This window comes from Balaenoptera borealis (assembly GCF_965194805.1).
Source record: "Balaenoptera borealis genome assembly, chromosome: 3".
Lineage (NCBI taxonomy): Eukaryota > Metazoa > Chordata > Mammalia > Artiodactyla > Balaenopteridae > Balaenoptera > Balaenoptera borealis.
In genome coordinates, this window is record NC_138866.1 from 73,812,546 (window position 1) to 73,834,470 (window position 21,925).

A 21,925-nucleotide genomic window follows, 5' to 3' on the forward strand; every position below is an offset into this window, starting at 1 on the left:
CCTCAGAGACAGGGCCGGAAAGCGGAACCAAGCTGCCACCGCCCCGCCCCGAGGACATGCTTAGTGCTGCTGCTGCCCTGGAAGGTGCCTTGGAAGAATCAGGCCCTGGGGGAACTGGGGAGCTGAGACACTCTCTAGGATTTACTGCTTCCCCATGCAGGACCAGAGGGAGTGGGCAGAAGAACTCCAGGCGCAAGCGGGATCTGGTCCTCTCTGTGAGTGAGCTCAATTTCTACACATTTTTCTTCAGTCTGGAGAGATAAGTGAAGAGGGAAATGTGGGTTGATTTTAAACGTCCCATATCGAATGAATGGTATCCTGAAGCCTGCTGGAGTGGGAGGGGCAAGAAGGAGACTGACTCTTCCCTAGCCCAGGGACAGGCAGCCCCTCTGCTATCAGTGGAACTTCTTTAGGTTTTTCCAGATAGATTGATATCTTCCATTTAAAGATAAGGGAATTATATCATATATATAATTACATAATTATATCTCCTGGTGATCTCATAATCCTGATGGGGAGATCCTTAAGGGGTTAAGCAGATTGACTGCAGCAGAGTAGCACTGGAAACTGCCTGCAAATTACCAGTGTTCAGGATAAGTAGCAAGGGTCCCCTTGGGCAGAAAGGCCAAGGTGTCCTGAGGTGGTCCCATACCCCAAAGATGCAGAGGGCCACTAGACACTCAGCTCAGGTATAAAAGGTTTGGAGATTCTAGTGATTCTCAGAGCACTTGGCAGGGAAGGTACTGATATGATCCAGTTCTGCCTGAAAACTTGCAGTGGCTCGGAGCCCTAGGAACGTCACTAAACATCCTACAGTGTACAGGATGTCTCCCCCAACACCCCCATTATCCAGCCTAAAATGTCAATAGTGCCTAAACCCTGTTTTAGGGTGACCGCAGACCTTTGGATCAGCTCTGTCGCCCAAAACATCTTTCTGATAACTATGGGGATGTTCTTTAGCCATATCGTGTTCCCACTGACCGTAATGGGCCTCCATTCTCTGGATAATGGCTGATGAGGTAACTTGAGGGTTCTGGTTAGGAGTGGAGGTCACCACTGACATCCAGCAAAATCTCCTCATAGTATAGAACTCATTTCTCCTTGTTACAGTCTTAGTAAAGATTGAAAACAGCTGACTACCATTTATACCTCCTTTATTCATATTACTTCTTTCTTTTTCTAAGAGATCCTACTCTTACTCTGCCTTTCATTTGATTTGTTTTTACATTGACAGATTCTTTTTTTTTTTTTCCCTTCCAGAAGACACAATTCATAATCAGTATCAACTGGTTTCTAACCTTCATTTCAAATTTTGGTTATGTTCAGTGACATGTCACTTATCAAGAACAGGGAATAGGGGGACTTTCCTGGTGGTCCAGTGGCTAAGACTCCATGCTCCCAAAGCAAGGGGCCTGGGTTTGATCCCTGGTCAGGGAACTAGATCCCACATGCTGCAACTAAGAGTTTGCATGCCGCAACTAAAAAAAAAAAAAAAGATCCTGCATGCCACAACTAAATATCCCGCATGCCGCATGAAGATCCCGTGTGCCGCAGCTAAGACCAGGTGCAGCCAAATAAATAATATTAAAAGAAAAAAAAAAAAAAAAGAACAAGGACTAGGTTTAGTTTCTCTGTCATGGATTTCTGGCCCAAGAGGGCACTGTTGTTGCCAGTGATAGAAATGGAGGCTTATACCTAGAAGTACATTTCAAGGGATTTCCCAAAAATTCATAGTGCTGAAATTGTGAATAAAGGTGTGATAGTTAAAATTTGCATAAAATCAGGACTTTTGATCAGTTCCATTCCTCTAGTGCCTACTGCCTCCAGCGAGAGGTCTAGTGATGAGGCCTGGCTTCTTCCTGCCCTTTGGAGAGCTCAGCATTGGACCTTCTGGGAGGACAGCATTCTCAGTCATCCTGCTCTGTGTTATAGTGCTTGAAGAGGAGCGAGAGGACCAGTCAGGGAGTCTTGCTGCCCGTCACAGAGAAAGATATAAAACGTTCTTGTATTAGTCTGTGGGTTTAGAGGGAGAGGGATAGTTGCAGATCTTCACCGTTCCAACCTTTAGCTCTGGGAAGGAATGAGAGAGGCACCTCTCCAATCTGATGAAGCTGCTGTGGGTTGCTGCTAGGGATCCAAAAGAACCAAATCGGAATCTTAATTCCTTGGACTGCTGCAGATCCCAGCCACCCATTGGGGAAATTATTCATTTTTAGCTCACTCAGGAGGTAGGTGAGCCAGCAGCCTTTACAGTCTTAATGCTTATTATTGTCTAGAGTATTTTCCCTTTCCACTTCAAGCTTGGTTGGATTTTTATCAGCTGATCTCTTCCAAGCCACTTGAATTGGAAGCTATGCAACTCCCCCACCCTACTTTTTTTTCTTTTCTTTTTTTCTGCAACTCTTTCAAATTCTTTCTGAAGCATTTACCCATCTTTTGTGATTTTTCAAGTTTGGACTACTAAGAGGTAAAATAACTATATCAAATATGAAGCTAGTACAACAGTCTTTTTTACAGAGTGGAGACCCTAGCCATAAAGAGTTAACAGTAATTTCCTAAGTTGATATGGTCAGTCAGCCATACGGGTAGGAGCGTAAATTGGGCATTTTTTAATATGAAGCTGAAATCCTGAGATCAGCATCCCATCAGTTTGGGACTGGGTAATTTCCATTGACTGAAGGACCTTGGGCTGAAAATATAATGAGAAACAACAAAACTAAATTTAATAGGAAGAAATGTAAAATCCTACATTAAAGTTTAAAAAAAAAAAAAGGGCTTCCCTGGTAGCGCAGTGGTTGAGAGTCTGCCTGCCAGTGCAGGGGACACGAGTTCGAGCCCTGGTCTGGGAAGATCCCACATGCCATGAGCAGCTGGGCCCGTGAACCACGATTACCGAGCCTGCGCATCTGGAGCCTGTGCTCCGCAACAGGAGAGGCCGCGATAGTGAGAGGCCCGCGCACCGTGATGAAGAGTGGCCCCTGCTTGCCGCAACTGGAGAGAGCCCTTGCACAGAAACGAAGACCCAACACAGCCATAAATAAATAAACAAATAAATAAAATTTTTAAAAACACAAAAAACAGTTGCAGAATGGTGGAGACAGTAATCCATGTGAAAAATGGACTTGAGTTGACTACAAGCTCACTATGAATGAGCCCTGTGACACTGAGAGTAGGGATGGGCTTGCTAAGAGAGGTACAGCATCTTGAGTTTCATTCCTAAAAGTATAGAGTTCTACTTGGGGAAGTAATGCTCCCTTTGGCCAGACCTCAACAGATGAGTTAGATTCAGTTCCAGGTGCCATGTTTTAAGAGGGACACTGGCAAACCAGAGAGGCACATAGTTTCATGAGGAGTCTGTCTGGCAACTATGTCATGAGGAATGGTTGAAGGACTTGGTGTTTAGACGGGATAAGAAAAGACTTGGGGAGTACATGGAAGCTGTCTTCAAATACTTCAGGTGCTGTTAGGGCAAAACTGGGGTCAGATTTTGGAGCATCTAAGGCAAATTTTTTTAAAAGTTTGTTTATTTATTTATTTTTGGCTGCACTGGCTCTTGGTTGCTGTGCGCGGGCTTTCTCTAGTTGCAATGAGCTTGGGCTACTCTTCATTGCGGTGCATGGTCTTCTCATTGCAGTGGCTTCTCGTTGCGGAGCACGGGCTCTAGGCGCGCGGGCTTCAGTAGTTGTGGCACGTGGGCTCAGTAGTTGTGGCTCGCAGGCTCTAGAGCGCAGGCTCAGTAGTTATGGCGCTTGGGCTTAGTTGCTCCGCGGCATGTGGGATCTTCCTGGACCAGAGCTCCAACCCGTGTCCCCTGCATTGGCAGGCGGATTCTTAACCACTGCGCCACCAGGGAAGCCCCTGAGGCAAAATTTTTTAAAAATTAGAGATGTTCAATAGTAGCTGAGTCAAAAACTAGTGAGAACCCATCATTAAAGGTGTATAAGCAAAGGTAGCAACTTCCCTGGTGGCACAGTGGTTAAGAATCCGCCTGCCAATGAAGGAGACATGGGTTCGATCCCTGGTCCGGGAAGATTCCCACATGCTGCAGAGCACCTAAGCCTATGCGCCACAACTACTGAGCCTGCGCTCTGCAGCCCGCGTGCTACAACTACTGAAGCCCGCACGCCTAGAGCCCGTGCTCCGCAACAAGAGAAGTCACCGCAATGAGAAGCCTGTGCACCACAACAAAGAGTAGCCCCCGCTCACTGCAGCTAGAGAAAGCTCGCATGCAGCAACGAAGACCCAACACAGCCAAAAATAAATAAATAAAATTAAAATAAAATAAAAAAAGAAATGTCCACTTGCAGTAGCCCTGGTGTATATTTGCTCTCTCCTTGCTATTAGGAGTATGTTTGTGGAAGTGTTTGAAACCCTCTACTGTAGTGATCATATTCCCTGGGAGCAGAAGTAAGACCAGGGGTAATCCTGGAGACTCCACACAAATTAAATGAAAAGGAAAGAAAGGGAGGGTTCATTAGAAATACTAACTTGGATCGGCTCTATGGCTAAGAAAGGACATCAACAGAAATGGTACCTAGACTATGGGCAGCATTCAGGCAGAGAACCCCATAGGGACAGTGCCTAGGGACCAGAGGAGGGTTTCATCATACTTGCTCCTGGCTTGATTCTGTGTTTGTTTGTTTGTTTCCCCTAGAAATTGGTCCACAATGTACATAACCACATCACCAATGACAAGAGATTCAATGGGTCTGAAAGGTACGATCCTCTTGAGGGAAAAGATCATAAGGAACTTTGCCAAGGAGAGGGGAATAGAGGGGGCTGCTCCAGTATAACAGTGAGGCTAAGGCTTCCATCTCACCATTGCCCCTTGTATACTGTCTTAGGCCATGGAGGACTTTGCCACGAAGTTGATTAGTGCTGGGAATCTCTGTCTAGCTTTTAAAATGATGACGAGGGACTTCCCTGACGATCCAGTGGTTAAAACTCTACCCTCCCACTACAGGGGGCACGGGTTCCATCCCTGGTTGGGGAACTAAGATCCCACAAGCCACGTGGTGCAGCCAAAAAATAAATAAATAAAATAAAATGCTGACTGCCTTATTCACTCTCTTCTCTTGTGGTAGCATCAAGTCCTCTTGGAATATTTCAGTAGTGAAGTTCCTTCTGGAAAAGCTCAAGCAGGAGCTGGTAACCAGTCCCCACAATTACACTGACAAGGAGCTGAAAGGTGAGAAAAACTAAGTTAAAAAAACTAAGTTAACTCCCATCCCATCCTTTCTTCATCCCCTGTTCCTGGCCAGAGGAGAAGAGGCATATGGAGATGATTTAGGTGGTTTTGAAAATAGAGGACTTAAAAAAATTGGTTTTGGTTATTCTTTTCACCTACAATATATACAGGATTGTCTCTAATTGCCTTTTTATTCCCCTACTCAGTCTGAAATGAAAATGGGAGAAGGAAAGGGCCAGAACACCATCATGCATGACACTTACACGCAGAGCCTGAATCTAGGGTGTTATGAAAAGGAGGTCAGAATCCAGCCCTGCCCTTTTGTCCCTAAATATTATGTCCTGGGTTTTCTACTTTCCTTGCTCTTCTGTTATTTGTCTGTAGCACTAAGAAAGCTTCTGCTGAAAAAGTACTTGTAATCTGCTGCCAGCTGAGTAGAATGGGGGTAGGTTTAACTGGGAGTGGGGGAAGGGAGTTACAGAAGCATTGGAGTTGTCTTTTTTTTTTTTAAATATCTTTATTGGAGTATAATTGCTTTACAATGGTGTGTTAGTTTCTGCTGTATAACAAAGTGAATCAGCTACACATATACATATGTTCCCATATCTCTTCCCTCTTGCGTCTCCCTCCCTCCCTGGAGTTGTCTTTTTATAGTGGGAGGAGTTCCTGTTGGAGACGGAGAGGGGCAGAGGGAGCTAAACCAGAGAGGAATGAATAGATGCTGATGGACATACCCAGAAAGCCCATCGTCTAAACAGTGGTTCACCCCTCTCCCATCCAGTAGTATTAGGGCAAAAAAAAGGGCTGAGGACTCTGCTTTTTGCTGCCTGCCTTCTCCCTCCCCACCAGGAGCCTGTGTAGCCTACTTCCTTACTAAGAGGCGTGAGTACCGCAACTCCCTGAACCCCTTTAAAGGCCTAAAAGAAAAAGAGGAGAAGAAACTTCGAAGTCGCAGATATCGGGTAGGTTTCTAGTCTTTCCTTTCAAGATGCTAAACTCTAAACTCTAATAAATAAGTCACAGTGGGAAGGGCCAGGGGACGTGGCATCTGAGAAAAGAGTTGAGATCCAGGAATGAAGCAGAGGAGGAGGAGGAAGGGAGCCAGTTCTAAGATCTGACTTGGGTTCTCTTGAGAACTTGGTTCTCTCAGGCACAGATTTTACACAGCCTCCCTTCCACCCAAACCCTTTCCCCAAACCTAATGCATGGTTTGTTGCTCTTCCTAATCTCTGTCCTGGGCTCCTACCTTAGCTTTTTGCCAACCGATCCAGCATCATGAGGCATTTTGGCCCTGAGGACCAACGCCTGTGGAAGGATGTGACAGAGGAGCTGATGTCAGATGAAGAGGACAGCCTTAACGAGCCAGGTGTCTGGGTAGCCCGGCCTCCCCGTTTCCGGGCCCAGCGCCTCACGCAGCTCTGCTACCACCTGGATGCCAACTCTAAGCATGGCACCAAAGCCAACCGTGTGTACGGACCTCCCTCAGACCGCTTACCTTCTGCTGAGGCCCAGCTCCTTCCACCAGAACTTTACAATCCTAATTTCCAAGAGGAGGAGGATGAGGGAGGTGATGAGAATGGACCTGTCTCCCCATCTTTTGACCAACCCCACAAAACCTGCTGTCCTGACTTGAACTCGTTCATTGAAATCAAGGTGGAAAAGGATGAGTGAAATCTATAAACCAAGAATAACTCTGGCATCCGCCTCTTCCCATGTCCTCAAAATGGGTGGCCACAGGGCTTCCCAGAATAACGAGATGTCTTCTGCAGTCTGAGAAAGCAAATCTGCCTCTCTTCTCAACACAGTCTCCACTGGAAGTGGAAGCTGGCAGCTCTGGTGGGATAAAAGGACTTATCTCCAAGGGGGAAAAACTCCCCCTGCTGTGAACGACAGGCCAGAAAATGCTTATTCCTAAGCATAACAGTGCCTCGGAGGAGCCTGGGATGAGACAAGGAGGAGGATGGGTCCAAGAAACAGGAGGCCTTCTTGACGTATGCCCTGGTCTCTGAGTTGTTTTTTCTTCTGGTTTCACTCAAAGCTCTAGGGAAGCGGCGCTTGGTTATACCTTCTACTTCTTCCCCTGACTGCTGGTCTTGCTCTGCAGTGGAAGCAGCACAGGACCAGGCCAGGGTAATACTGCCACCTGGTGGACAGTTTCAGTCATGGGCTTCATTCTTCTGAGCAGAACACAGGCTCCATCCGTATTTGGGAATTGGGATCTAGATGTAATAGCTATTGTTTATTGAATTATATAAGGAAGATTTTATTATTCCCATTGTACACATGAGGAAGTTAAGGCTTAAAGAGTTCCCCTGTCTCACCAGTAGCTGCTTTCCCACCGTGTGACCAAGCAGTATACGTGGCTTGGTAGCTATTTCTTAGTCCTGTCAGCCAAGCTGTATTTTGAGGAAGGTGAGTGTGTGTGTGTATGTGTGTGTGCGCACACAAGCACACATGCAGAATATATATACACACACAAAATTTGTGCCTTTTTGGATGGATTGAGAAGTAAACATGGCTTTCTTGTCACTCAGTCAATCATACAACAAATATTGATTGCTTACTAGGTGTCAGGTACTGTGCTAGGTGCTATGGATAAACTGTTGAACAGGTTAGATACTGATCAGAAGTTTTATTGTCTAGTCAGGAAGCCAGGCATTTAAGTAGGCAATGAAATGAACTGTGATAAGTGTGATGATGGGGGAAGGTAGCTACCATGGCTATGTACCACAGGGGTAACTAACTTACTCTGGCGGTCTGAAAAGGCTTCGCGGAGAGTGTTTAAACTGATGCTTGAAAGACGGGGAGAAGTTAACCAGGAGGGAAGGGGAAGCCAAGAGAGTGTTCCAAACCTAGGGAATAGCAAGTACAAAAGTCCAGAGGCAAGAGAGAGCACAGACAAGGTGCAGTTCTACTGCAGAACCATTTGGGGAAGGGATGTTGCTGAGAGAAGAGGCTGGAGAGATAGACAGACTCTGTAAAATACCTTAAAGAGTATAGACTTAGTTAAAGGACAGTGAGAAATCGCTGACAGGTTTTAAACAGGGAAATAAGATGATCAGTTTTGTGTTTTTGAAGAATCACTTGACCTCAGGGTTCAAGATGGATGAGAGGGAGAAAGCCTTGGCAGGGAGACTTTTGCAGTGGTCCAGGAGAGAAAAGATGGTGGCCTGATATATATATATATATACATATGTAGTGGTGATGATGAGGGAAGGACAGATTTGAAAGATATTTTGGAAGCAGAATTGATAGGACTTGCTGATAGGACTTGCTTGGATTTGAGGTTAAGGGAGGAGGACATAGGGTTGATGTTCAGGTTTCTGGCTTAAGTAGCTAAGTGGTTAATGATGCCATTTACTCAGGAAATGCTGGAGGAGCCAGTTTTGGGAGGCAGGGAAGGTGAGGTCAGGGTGTTGTGTGCCTTTGAGACAACCAAGTGGAGATGCTATTCGTCAGCTGAGTTTTTAAGTCCAAGAATGTCTGGGCTAGAAATATGGATTTGGGAGTCACCTGTGTACACAGAGGCTAATTAAGGTCCTGGGAATGGAGAATAGGGCCGGTGGAGCTCCCAGCTCCAGTTCAGACTATGGAGTGGCTACCCAGAGGGCGTGAGCACTACTGGAGCATGCGCTGTCAGTGCACCACACCCCCTTCACTTTCGTCTCCTTCCTGTTAATCCCCTGAAAACACAGGTTGTTGATCCCAACTGTGCCCATTGCTGCCACTACCAACTCCTGGATGCGCCTCCTTTAACAGCATCTCAACTTTTCAGAAGATTTACTCTCCCACTTTAACCCCAAAGGAGCAAAGTTCCCAAATATTAGAGGATGTAAGTAATTGGAAGGAAGAATCCGAGTTCTCCTTCCCCATGTGGAAACAGGAAAGGAGGGAGAACATTATGGTTGATTCTGAAGACATAGCTCACAGCAGGTTCTGGATGCAACCTGATAGCTCCCCTTGGTTACTAATGCTCTCAGTCCTCCCTGCTTCCAATCTGAGAGTAAACTCTCCTCTGGATCAGGGAAAAGCTGTAGGCCTGACCTGGGAAACAGAGAGGCTGATTCTCAGGAGAGATGAGGTCAGGGAGACAATGCAGCTAGGACAGAGAAGCCAAATAGTTTGTGCCAAATTAATTTCCCCAAAGATATTAACCTCCTTTCCTCCCCCATTCCCTAAGGCTACACTAAAATTATAAAAGGTGTTCAAAATGTTGAGATGAAAATAATATGCATGATTTGTTTGCGTATAATTTTCATACGAATTTACTATCTAAATACAAAGGAGTCATTTCTTTCTCCATTCCCCTCTCCCCCGCCATGTGCTAGTCTGGGCAAAATCAGTTGGCTGATATTTAATTAGGCATGTTCAGCTTCAGCCATGGCTTCCTCTTTTCCTTATTCTTGATCCTTCTAGTATGGCCACGATCAGCCTCTTTTCCTTTTCCACCTTGATCATTTTCACTTGCTATCTCCTCTAAATGACATTTTCTTTTTCTCCCTTTTAAGTTAGTACTTATTCTTTATCACCAACTACTGTGGGCCAACCAAGGGCGAGGCGTTCGCTAGCTCTAAAACCGGGCCTTCTATCCCCAGTCACCTGAAATATTTGCTAAAAATCTCATTTCCCAACACCAGGGGGTGTCTATCTATCCCTCTATCTGTCCTACCCTGAAGGTAAAGATTAGTCCCAAGCCTTTTCCTCTCTCCTTTTATATACACACTAAAGCTCCCTCCCTCCCGTTACAGAGTTTTGGGTTCAGAAAGTTGTCTTTTTATTGCAGCTTATCTGTTTGTCTCTCATTCTCTCTGGACCTGAACAAATTTGTCTTTCTCTTGGTCTGTTCAGCCTTCCGTCTCCGCACCACCCACGATCCCCTTTGGTCCGGCTCTCCTTTCTTTCCATACCTGTCTTCCACCACCTCTCTATAAGGGCTTCCTCGCCTTTCTGGGCTCTTATGCGTCTCTGAACCTCTGTATGTATCTACCTTTCTTCTCTCTCCCTGTCTCACTACTTCTGTATCAGTCCCTTCTCATCTCTCCCACAGTCCCCACACTAGAAACAAAGTCACGGTGTTTGCGCACAACATGCCTCGCGTCGCCCCGTTCTGGACCGCGACATTCCACCGTGCCCCTCCGCGCATTCCAACTGCAAACAAAGAGTTCCCCTCCCCCTCCCCCACTTTTTCATGTCCCAATTCTTGACTGATGTAGTACCAACTGTCCCAACTGCCCCTCGCCCTCCTTTCGCCTCCAGTCGGCGGATCTCCAGTTCCAGGACACTTAGCACCAACACCCGCCCCCCCTCCCCGACGCACCAGATTCCTGCGCCGACACCCCCGTTCGTCTCGCACACGGCGCTCCGCCCCTCCAGGAAAGTAGATCCGGCCAGGCAGACAAAAGTTTGGGAGAGAAGTTGAGTCGGTGCTGAGTGTGTGAGCGAGGGGGGCGGGGGCCTGGGAGAGTGGGGCTGCCGGGCGAGTCGACGCGTGAACAGATAGACCTGCGGACCGGACAGCCGCGGCCGTAGGCACTTCTAGCCCCGCTTAACCCCTGATGCGCGGGGGGACGCAACCCCTCTCGCTGGGGGATGCTGCGGGATTCTTGGCGCCGGGCATCCGGGGCGCCCGCTAAACCCCTGTGCCTATCCTGTGCCCCTGGGGAAGCGAAGTCCGGCCGCAGGGAAAGAGAGGCGGCCGCCGAGACGCTGCAGGGTGCCGGGCGGGGAGGGGGCTGGAGGCCCCAGGCCCGAGGGCATGGAGCGGTTAGGGGAGAAAGCCAGTCGCCTGCTGGAGAAGTTAAGACTCTCGGACTCCGGCAGCGCCAAGTTTGGCCGCAGAAAGGGTGAATCTAGCAGGTCTGGGTCTGATGGGACCCCCGGGCCGGGCAAGGGGCGCCTGAGTGGGTTGGGGGGACCTAGGAAATCAGGGCCCCGTGGAGCTACTGGGGGACCTGGGGATGAGCCGTTGGAGCCAGCCCGGGAGCAAGGCCCCCTGGACGCTGAGCGGAACCCTCGCGGCTCCTTTGAGGCGCCGCGCTACGAAGGCTCCTTTCCCGGGGGACCGCCTTCCACCCGGGCCTTGCCTCTACCTCAGTCATTGCCCCCCGACTTTCGGCTGGAGACGGCCCCAGCCCTAAGCCCCCGCTCCAGTTTCGCCAGTAGCTCAGCCAGCGACGCGAGCAAGCCGTCCAGCCCCCGGGGCAGTCTGCTGCTGGACGGGGCGGGGGCTGGTGGAGCCGGAGGTAGCCGACCCTGCAGCAACCGTACCAGCGGCATCAGCATGGGCTACGACCAGCGCCACGGCAGCCCCCTGCCCGCCGGGCCATGCCTGTTTGGCCCACCTCTGGCCGGGGTTCCGGCGGGCTATTCCTCTGGAGGGGTGCCGTCCGCCTACCCCGAGCTCCACGCTGCCCTGGACCGACTGTGCGCTCATCGGCCCGCGGGGTTCGGCTGCCAGGAAAGCCGCCACTCGTATCCCCCAGCCCTGGGCAGCCCGGGAGCTCTAGCCGGGGCCGGAGTGGGAGCGGCAGGGCCCTTGGAGAGACGAGGGGCGCAACCCGGACGACACTCGGTGACTGGCTACGGGGACTGCGCCGCGGGCGCCCGATACCAAGATGAACTAACAGCGTTGCTGCGCCTGACGGTGGGCACAGGTGGGCGAGAAGCCGGCGCCCGCGGGGAACCCTCGGGGATTGAGCCGTCAGGTCTCGAGGAGCCGCCAGGTGCGTTCGTTCCAGAGGCCGCCCGGGCCCGGATGCGGGAGCCGGAGTCCAGAGAGGACTACTTTGGTGAGTGAGAGAAGTGGTTAGGGACGGGAAGAGACCCGTCACCGCATTCGGTTCCCCACTGCCCCGGCGGCGGGCGCTGGGAAGTCGGAGGCAGAGACGCGGGGGAAAAGAGGCAAGAGGAATTTCCCCTTCCCACTGGGTTTCAGATGGACCACGGGCACCTTATTCCTGCTAAATTCAACCCCCCTGATGATCTCGTGAATCCCAGTTCCTCAGCTTTAGAGCCTGGGTTTTTCGCGGTAGGAGGCCTTGTTGAGGGGAACCAAGTGGGGCTGGGAGAGCATCCCCCCATCTTGCTCCCCCCTCGGCGGCGTTGCCCCTGCAGGCTCCTGCGCGCCGCGCCCCCAGCCGGGCCCAGGCTCCGCCCGCAGGAATTCGGGGAATGCGCGGGTGGGGGGGCGGGGCGGGTGGGCCGCGTGCGTGCCGGCTCCTGCCCGGGCGCTCCAGGTGCCCGCGGGCGGGGCCGGCCGCGCGGCACTGGGCGGAGGTGGGGTGCAGGGGGTGGGGGAGCTGCTTCCTAACACGCGCGGAGCTGTGGCCGCGGTCGGGGAAGTGGAGCCCGGGGGGAGGAAGAAAGCCCTGGGACGGAAAGCAGGGACCCTACTGCTGTCTGGCCCCAGTCCTGCTGGCTCCGTGCGTGGGTGGGCATTTAAGCCGAGACCCGGTGGTGTCAGCTTCTGTTTTCCCCATCCTCCGGAAGTCAGGGCAGAAGCCTTGACCACCGGTACAACATCACCCCTGGATGGATGGCGACCGTGTATAGCTGCCAGAAATAACCCGGGCTTCAGTTCTGGCCATAACCTGCTCAGAATTCAGGCACGAAGTAGCCCCTTATTTCCTCCTGCTAAAGAAACCTGGTCGCCGCCTCTCTCCCGGACGCAGTTACCTTCAAGAAGTGTTAATTGATTATATGTCTCGGCTATGGGGGGGGATATTGGTGTCTTGAACGATCTTTTAGCCGAGACCCACAGGCACCACTTCACTATATAAAAAAATGCTAATCTGATTGTGATAGGAAGTACAGAAAGAAGTGGAGGGCCCGCCCCTAGGTCTGTGGGCCTCTTCAGTGTTCCCAGCATCTTCTCACCTTTCTCACCATCCGTGTTCCTGCCCCGGACCCCATGCTCTAGAACTCTGTGGCTAGAAATGTAAATAGAGAGAGGAACCCAGCCAGGGAAGGAAGGTTGGGAAGGAGGTTCAGAGGTAGCAGGGCTGCAGGCTGGTTCAACTCCAATCTCCCCCCATTTCCCCCCCACCCCGCCCCCACCTGAGAGAGGAAAACCCAGAGCAGATGATGCTTTGGTCAAGGGAGACTAAGTGACAGGATCCTTTTAGCAGTTTCCTTTTGAGGCTGGGGAGAAGTGGCTGATGGGTGGAGAGAAGTCTCCTCGGCTAAGCCATCAGAACCAGAAGGAAGAAAGGAGCTGGGAGAGAGTGCAGTAAAATGGCAGGAAGAACCTAGGAGTGGATATGCTGGGTTAGAGGAGGTGAGGCGGACATGCCTGAGCAGTTGGCTCTTGTCTTCCTGTAATGTCCAAGGCTTCCCAGAGCAATGGCTCTGACAGGGCCCCCTGGCATGGCAATCTTGGGGCAGAGTTCCCCTCCCCTGGGGAAGCCGAATTTTGACCCCGGTGGGGGGGAGGCGTGCTTCTCTCCCTAGGGGTCAGGTTGCCTCCTCTGACAGAACCCCCAGCCTGACTGTACCCTCCTACTCCTGCCCCTAGTAGGGGCCCTCTTCCTTGGCTACAGCCTTGCCCAGCTGCCAGAGGGTGGGAGCAGGACAGGCCTGGGCCCATCAGTCGCTGCAGCTGCTGCACGGGCTCCCAAGCCCCTGGGCAAAGACTGGATGGGCCCCAACAGGCAAGGAGTGTGGCAGTGTGCCGAGGGGGAGAGGTGGGGCGGGGTGAGGCGGGCCCGTTGGGATCTGTTCCCCAAAGACAGGCCCTAGCCCTCACTCATGGGCCTGGAATTGGGGAGTGGAAGGAGGGAAGAACACACCCAGGAAAGGCGGGTGCCAGAGCCAGGTGTTATGTATTTTAGGGGAGATGTCAGGGAAGAGCAGTTTGGCTCTGTTCCTCCTATGATAGAAGATGACAGGCAGACATTAGGGGTTCTGCCACCCTTCCCCTCCTTCCTCTGCAACCCTCAATCCGTGGAACACACCCTGCATTCTCAGCAGCCACCTCCCCAGAGGAGTCACACTCACATGGTCCCCTCTGCACAGGGCCCTCTGCTGAGCCAGATCCTTCTTTCCATCTTTGGAAGCCTAGAGGTACAGAGCAGAAGTCATTCTGTAGCTGAATGGCAGTTCATTTGACAGATGGGGAAGCCGAGGTCCTGGAGAGGCTTTCTGGACCTGGCGTGCTTTCACTAGGAAGTTTTTTCCAGCCTGCTGCTGGGCCCTTATGGACTCACATCTCTGACTGTCCCACACAGTGCAACGGGGATCGTATGTTGCCTGATTAGTCTTTTCTCCCCAACAGAAACCAAGCGTCTGAAGTCCAGGGACCATATCTTTGAGTTTCTCCAATTTTCCACAGTATTGGGCATAATATTGTTGCGAGGCACTAAATAGATGTTCAGAAAATGTCTGTTGATTAATCAGTAAACAAGAATAAGTCTGCCGAGCCAAGACCTTGCTGCATCCCATTAACTCTCTCTTCCCAAAAGGGAGCCCGTCAAAAGGAGGCTGTGACTGGTGGTCCTCTGCCATCAGGAAAGATGAGGAATCCCTGGTTTTGAGCTGGGGGAGTGCGCTCTGATGCTGACAACCTCTTCTCTCCTCTCAGGCACCTGTATCAAGTGCAACAAAGGCATCTACGGGCAGAGCAACGCCTGCCAGGCTCTGGACAGCCTCTACCATACCCAGTGCTTTGTCTGCTGCTCCTGTGGTGAGTGCAGCCCCCAGACCTTCTGGACCAGGGCCTGAGGCCTCAAGCACTCTCCGCACATACACACTCATGAGTGCCTAGGGAAAGCAGGGCTTGTGCTTCTCCATTTGCTGGTCTGGCCCCCACCTTCTCTCTTGCTTCCCTTCTCTGTACTCTACCTGGCTCTCTCCCGCCCGCCCCCATGTCGGGTCAGCTTGCTGAGGTCAGCCCTCCCTCTGCTGAGCCTCTTTCCTCCGCTCTATTCCTCCCTCTTTTTTCTGCCTTCCTGCTTGCCCAGCCTGGACTCCCTCCCAGCCCTCCAGCCTCTCCTTGGAGGGGCTTGGTCTTGGGCAGCCGAGTTGCCTGGGGCGACAGTGAAAGACTGGAATGTGGGAAGGGTGGGGTGGGCTGAGGGAGCGGGGAGCTGTGGGGGAGTGGAGAGGGGGGTTTTCTCTCGGCTGGTCAGAGTTCAGCCACCTCGCTGGAGTGCAGGCCACTGGGCCATGCCAAGCTGATGACATCACGCTCCAGGAATGCCCGCTGCTGTTAGCTCAGGAGGCCCGCCTGGAGCAGGGGGTGCTCCCAGCGGCCTCAACTCCCCAGCCTTTCCCTCACCTCCCTCATTACCCGGCCCCCCTGCTTACCCACTCTGATTCCTTTGCTGGACCTTTAACTTCCTATCTCTGCCTGTCTGACTCCAGCCACTCCCAGCCCCTGCCTGGCTCCCTTTAGGTTCATCTATCTGTTTGTCCTTCTGTTTATAGAGCCTCTTTTGGGAATGTCTCTTTCCCTCTCTCTACTCCCTTGTGTCTCATAAGTTTCTAAGTCAACTTTTCTAAACCACTGGGCAGAGCTGGAAGTGGAGATTTTGATGAGAAGAGGGCAGAGGTAGGAAACTTGCCAATTCTCATTCCTCCTCATCCCTGATAATTTAGACACCCTGGAGCAGTTCCTGGGTGTTGGTTTCACGGGGAGCGGTCCTGCCTTGTCTGCTTGCAGAAGATCCTGGGCTGCTGCTGACCCCGGAGACTCTGGGTCCCTCTAAGCTTGGGGAAGCAGCCTAGTGCAGCAGGAAAGGGGACCGACTTTGCTCCCAAACAAAGCACTTTGTCCCCAGCAGTAGTTCCAGTGTGTCCTGACCTCCACGGAGCCTGTCCCTGGGAGACAGACAGGGCTAGGAGAACAGGAGAGCTGTGCAGAAGCTCCTGGGTTGAAAGGTCCCAGAGGGCAAAGTCCATGACAGTGTGATTGTCTCTGAGCGCATTGTAGGGCCCCGTGTTCAGAGTTCCTTGACCTTGTCCCCCAGCCTGTGGTTGGCTTTGCTTTCCCAGGTGGCTCCCCGAGCAAGCACAGGCACTGGAGAAGGCGGCACCCCTGTAAAGCAGGGTCACAGAAAACTGTTGAGGGGGCAGGAGCTGGAAGAGCAGCAAGCAAAGGAGTGGGGACTTGGCAGGAGTGAGACCAAACAAATTGGAATTGCATCAGATGGGGTATTTGTGTGGGGAGACGGGACAGACAGCAGTTAGGCGGACAAGCACTGAAATCCAGATTTAAACGCATCATGAAACACCGGAGAGCAGTTACCCCATGGCGGGGATTCCCTGTGCCTGGACCCTGGGAGAGGCTCCAGCCCCTTGTCTACTGCTTCTAGGGCGAACTTTGCGCTGCAAGGCTTTCTACAGCGTCAACGGCTCTGTGTACTGTGAGGAAGATTATCTGGTGAGTGAGGGGTCCCCTGGGCCTGGAATTGGCTCCCACCCATCAGGTCATTCTCAGCCCGTAACATCCTCCCTTGGTCTTCTCCTCCTAGTTTTCAGGGTTTCAGGAGGCAGCTGAGAAATGCTGTGTCTGTGGTCACCTGATTCTGGAGAAGGTAAGCACAGTGTCTTCAGCTGAGACTGTGAGGCTGAGGGGCCGAGGGGTGGAATCAGGAACTAAATGCATACTGAGAAAAGGTGGGGGGAGGAAACCTATCAGCAACTACTTGCATCCCATTCTTCCCGAGAACCACTGTTTACAGTGGCTTCTCTTTGCCTATGGGATCAAGTCTGGACTCCTCAGCCTGCCACCCCAGGCTCCTGTGATCTCTAACTCCCTAACTCTGCAGGCACAGCCCGGCCCTCCACCTGAGCCAGCAGCGTGGGGTCCTGAGGCTTAATCCCCTTTCTGCTACTGGTTGGGATCAGTTGAAGCTCAGTTTTCTTTTCTGTAAGGAGAAGTTGGGTTGGATCAGTGGTTCACAGCCCTGGCAGCCTAGCAGATCACCTGGGAAGAAGTCAAGAAAATACCAATGCTGGGTCATCACCAGAGACTGTGGTGAATACTTCTGGGTGGGACCCAGGCATTGATGGGCTTAAAAACCTCCCTGGGTGACCCTGATATGCAGCCAAGGCTGAGAAACACTGGCGTGGAGGCTCCCTAAGACCTTTTTCAGGGTTTCTGCCTCCATTTTAAGACTCTTTGGTCCTCCCAGATTACACAGCATTGTTCTAGGACGAGAGCAGGGGCTCAGATGAGGTTAGTGGGAGCAGCAGGGAACGTCTTCGGTAGCTGGAGAGCAGAGACTGATTCTCCTCCCGCCCCCCGAGCCAGATCCTCCAGGCAATGGGAAAGTCCTATCACCCCGGCTGCTTCCGATGCATCGTTTGCAACAAGTGCCTGGACGGCATCCCCTTCACTGTGGACTTCTCCAACCAGGTGTACTGTGTCACAGACTACCACAAGTGAGTGCCCCGCCCAGGGTGTGGTGTGGACCTGGGCTCAGGGATTCCCCCCACCTCAGCTCCCCTCTGTCCTCTCTCTTTCAGGAATTACGCTCCTAAGTGTGCGGCCTGTGGCCAACCCATCCTCCCCTCAGAGGTCAGTATGTCTGTGTTCTCCTGCAGGGCAGCCAGTGCTGCTGCCCCTGGGGAGGGACTGGGGACATGCCGCCTGGCCTCCCCTGGGAGGCAGTGGTGCTGAGGAATGTACTCCGCGAAGATTCCCGTGTGACTCTGCTCTCTGGGTCATCACCCTGACCCCAACATCCGGGCCTGGACTTGTCTGACAGCCTTGCTGGACCCAGGCTCCATCTCTTTTCTCCCAGTCCAGAGAAGGAGACTTTCTTTGAAGTCAAGGTCACCAGCCCCCAGATGTAGGGGCTGGAAAAAGGTGGGAAGAATCCTCAGGGCTGGTAGGAAGGGGTCAGAAATGATTTACGCTGTGTGTGCCAAGGGAGAGAAGCCAAAAGCCCACGAGGAACCAGGCCCTATTGGGTCTCCTCGTCCCCGGCTTAGCTTACGTTACTGATGCAGCCTGCCCCTTTCCTTTCCCTCTGTAAGGCCTGAGCCCCTGGACAGAGGCGAGGCTCCACGAGGGGACATGCCTTCCTGGAGGCAGTGCCAAGGAAGGAGAGGGGGAAGGTTCCCACAGGGTTTGCAGAGGCCACCTCAAAGCTGCAGACCGTGGCAGAGAGGCTCTGGAGGACTCTGTATGATCTTCCCATTGGAAGGGGGGCTGGTGGGGGAGGGGAGAGTTGGGGTTATCGTGCTGCTCTCATGCCCATGGGGGTGTGCATTATTTCAGGGCTGTGAGGACATTGTGAGGGTGATATCCATGGACCGAGATTATCACTTTGAGTGCTACCACTGCGAGGTGAGTGTTGGGTGCCCGGGATCCCAGACGAGAGCTAGAAGGGGGCTGGGGGAGTGAAGTCCTAGAACTGCCAGAGTCTGTAGGAGAGGTCTAGGATACGGGAAACCAGGAAGGTGCTCTGACCCATCTCCAGTCTCTTTCGCGTCCTTCAGCCGCTCTCTCTGGGTGTGGTCGTTTAGTCCTTTCTAAATCTGGCTTCCCCAGAGTCAAGACTCCTAAAACTAGGGACTCCTGGTAACAGCTGGAAATGGGAGCCTGTCTCATTATTTCTGCTGTAGCAGCGACACCTGGCGTCCAGCTGAGGTATTTTCTCAGGTTTCTCTTCTGGGAGTTCATCCCCCTCCAGCCCCGCCCCCTTTTTCCCAGTCACTGGGAGTCTAGTGCCCAGCAGGGCCGACTTCCACGATGTCCCCGGTGCCTGGGCTGAGGTAAACTAGGTGTCCTTCTTCCCTAGGACTGCCGGATGCAGCTGAGTGACGAGGAAGGCTGCTGCTGCTTCCCTCTGGATGGGCACTTGCTCTGCCACGGCTGTCACATGCAGCGGCTCAATGCCCGACAGCCCCCTGCCAATTATTGGGTTGGCCAAAAAGTTCCTTCGGTTTTTAAGTAAAAATAAAAGACACATTTTTCATTTTCACCAAGAACTTTGTTGGACAGTGTAGTCACTGTTTTGTTCCACTACTTTCTACCATTTTTCAGGCAACTTCATAATTCCATCTTCCCAAAACTCTCTTTTTGAGCAAAGAACTGTTCCAGGTGCCTTTTACAGTCTTCCAGGGAATTGAAATTTTTTCCATTAAGAGAATTTTGTAAAGACCGAAATAAATGGAAATCCGAAGGTGCAATGTCTGGTGAATACAGCGGATGAATCAGAACTTCCCAGCCAAGCTGTAACAGTTCTTGCCTGGTCATCAAAGAAACATGCGGTCTTGCGTTATCCTGATGGACGATTATGCATGTTCTGTTGACTGATTCCGGATGCTTTTCATCAAGTGCTGCTTTCAGTTGGTCTAATTGGGAGCAGTACTTGTTGGAATTAATCATTTGGTTTTCTGGAAGGAGCTCATAGTAAAGGACTCCCTTCCAATCCCACCGTATGCACAACATCACCTTCTTTGGATAAAGTCCGGGCTTTGGTGTGGTTGGTGGTAGTTCATTTCGCTCGCCCCACGATCTCTTCCATTCCGCGTTATTGTACAGTATCCACTTTTCATCACCCATCACAATTTGTTTTAAAAACGGAACGTTTTCGTTACATTTCAGTAGAGAATCGCATGCGGAAATATGGTCAAGAACGTTTTTTTTTCGCTTAACTTAGGTGGAACCCAAACATCAAAGCAATTAACACAACCAAGCTGGTGCAAATGATTTTCAGCGCTTGATCTGGATATTTTGAGTATGTCAGCTGTCTCCCTCGTTGATTGTTCTCAGTTAATGTCTTGATTTGATTGTTATCAACTTCAACTGGTCTACCCAACCATGGAGCATCGTCCAGCGAGAAATCTCCAGCACGAAACTTCGCAAACCACTTTTGACACGTTCGATCAGTCACAGCACCTTCTCCATACACTGCACAAATCTTATTTTGCGTTTCAGTTGTGTTTTTACCTTCCTTGAAATAATAAAGCATAATATGCCGAAAATGCTCCTTTTTTCTTCCATCTTCAATATTAAAATGGCTACACAAAAATACACCAATTTTTATAAGTTTTTTTTAAAATGCACACTGATATGATAGCTGTCACAATACAATCTAACAAAATTGTTTCAAATGAAGTTGAAGACGACTAAGCGCTACTAGAGCCATCTTACGGAAAACATCAAACGAACTTTTTGGCCAACCCAGTATATCTGAGATGCAGTCACTGCTGCTGCCGTCACCACCATTGACAAATTCCTCTGGCCGGTGGGCCCCTCTGAGGCCAGTCAAGAAAAGGAAGGCACTCTGTAGCCCTGGCAGAAGAGTCCCCTAGGGAGGGCCCCAAGGGCCAGAGACCAAAGATCAAGACATTCCAAGTGGATTGTGGAGGTGGAGCCCTCCAGTTGCCATGATGTGGGTGACTGGCCTTTCCAGGTGTGCAGCCTGTGCTGTAGCACATAACAGGCACACACAGGCGGGTTCCAGTATTTTCTAAAGGTCTGATTCTAGTCTGTATCTCTAGTATACATTTGTGTGCACACGGGCACACACACACACACACTCTCTCTCTCTCTCGCTCTCTCTCTCTCTCGTCAGGGGACTCTTACACTTGGTTCATTAGTAGTAGTTCAGCTCTCCAGACCTGCTGCCTCACAGAGGAAACCAGAGTTATATCCACCACAGCTCCCAAACTGTGAGGTTCCAGGAGCCAGAGAGGCAAAACACTTTCACTTGGTTCTGATCAGTTTGGCTAGATCTCTTAAAACCAATCCACTAACAACTTGTTTACTTAAAGTTCACTTGATGACCAGTTTACCAAAAGCTGAGTTCCCTTTTGGATATTTTTATAGCCATTTAGTTGTTCTGTTCTTTTTTGTCACGCTTGGGTATTTCAAGGATTTATATCTTTTCATCTAAGAGTACCCCTGAGTTATCAGCAGCATAAATTTATCAAATTTGCAGCACTTTGTAAATGATGAGATTGCTTCCTACCTTTATGGATATCTTTTTCTGTTACCTACTTTTCAAACTTTTTTTTTAAAGTTTCCAGCAATAAATAGAATTGGTACAGACATTTTGTGTATCATTTTTTGTGTTTCTTAATCCAATATTCTTTTCCAAATTAGACGCTTTGAAAACTGTAACAGAGCTCAATATGATTTTGATGCCTTGGTCTGTCTACTACATTCCTGCTGTTAAAAGGCCAATAGAGTCTCAACAAATAAACAGGCATGTGGCATACTCAGTTGACTAACAAAGGTGTACAGACAACAGCAATGAAAAGTGAAAGGGTGAATCTGCGAAATCTTTTTGAAATGCTGCAGATTTGATAAATACTTATTTGAAACTGTCTCTAGGTGAATTGGTTTTAGGCAAATTAGTCTGATAACCTTTGATCCTTAGTCTTTATTCTCCACCACTTAGAGTTTCATATTGGAAATGACTCTTGAGAACAGAAATTCCACATTTAGGGATGATTCTAAGATGACTTTGCCAGCCAACCTGGGAATTGCATAAAAGAGGCCTCTGATGGGCTTCCCTGGTGGCGCAGTGGTTGAGAATCTGCCTGCCAATGCAGGGGTCCAGGTTCGAGCCCTGGTCTGGGAAGATCCCACATGCCGCGGAGCAGTCGGGCCCGTGAGCCACAATTACTGAGCTTGCGCGTCTGGAGCCTGTGCTCCGAAACAAGAGAGGCCGCGATAGTGAGAGGCCCGCGCACCGCGATGAAGAGTGGTCCCCACTTGCCGCAACTAGAGAAAGCCCTCGCACAGAAACGAAGACCCAACACAGCCAAAAATTAATTAAT

The 21,925-nt window shown here is 50.8% G+C and overlaps 2 protein-coding genes across 5 annotated transcripts; both read left to right on the forward strand.

Annotated features, from left to right (window-relative positions):
* Positions 1-6: 6 nt before the first annotated feature.
* On the forward strand, positions 7-7,182 carry LOC309626014 (uncharacterized protein C14orf93). The gene is made up of 5 exons (XM_082386249.1): positions 7-215; positions 4,655-4,716; positions 5,085-5,188; positions 6,038-6,150; positions 6,440-7,182. The coding sequence occupies exons 1-5, from the start codon at positions 57-59 to the stop codon at positions 6,857-6,859; spliced, it is 858 nt and encodes a 285-aa protein (XP_082242375.1). The 5' UTR covers positions 7-56; the 3' UTR covers positions 6,860-7,182.
* A 3,393-nt stretch (positions 7,183-10,575) lies between these two features.
* AJUBA (ajuba LIM protein) lies at positions 10,576-21,193 on the forward strand. Of its 4 annotated transcripts, XR_014242872.1 has the most exons (9): positions 10,576-11,976; positions 14,766-14,867; positions 16,498-16,565; positions 16,657-16,719; positions 17,439-17,569; positions 17,654-17,705; positions 18,411-18,479; positions 18,684-18,782; positions 18,934-19,140. XR_014242872.1 is itself a non-coding variant. In XM_082386170.1 (8 exons), the coding sequence occupies exons 1-8, from the start codon at positions 10,944-10,946 to the stop codon at positions 19,087-19,089; spliced, it is 1,674 nt and encodes a 557-aa protein (XP_082242296.1). In that variant the 5' UTR covers positions 10,579-10,943; the 3' UTR covers positions 19,090-21,193. The 4 variants fall into 4 exon arrangements, 3 of the variants coding, with proteins under 3 accessions (XP_082242297.1, XP_082242296.1, XP_082242298.1); XM_082386170.1 differs by lacking the exon at positions 18,684-18,782 and having other exon boundaries at positions 10,579-11,976; positions 18,934-21,193; XM_082386171.1 differs by lacking the exons at positions 16,498-16,565; positions 18,684-18,782 and having other exon boundaries at positions 10,577-11,976; positions 16,664-16,719; positions 18,934-21,193.
* Positions 21,194-21,925: the final 732 nt, after the last annotated feature.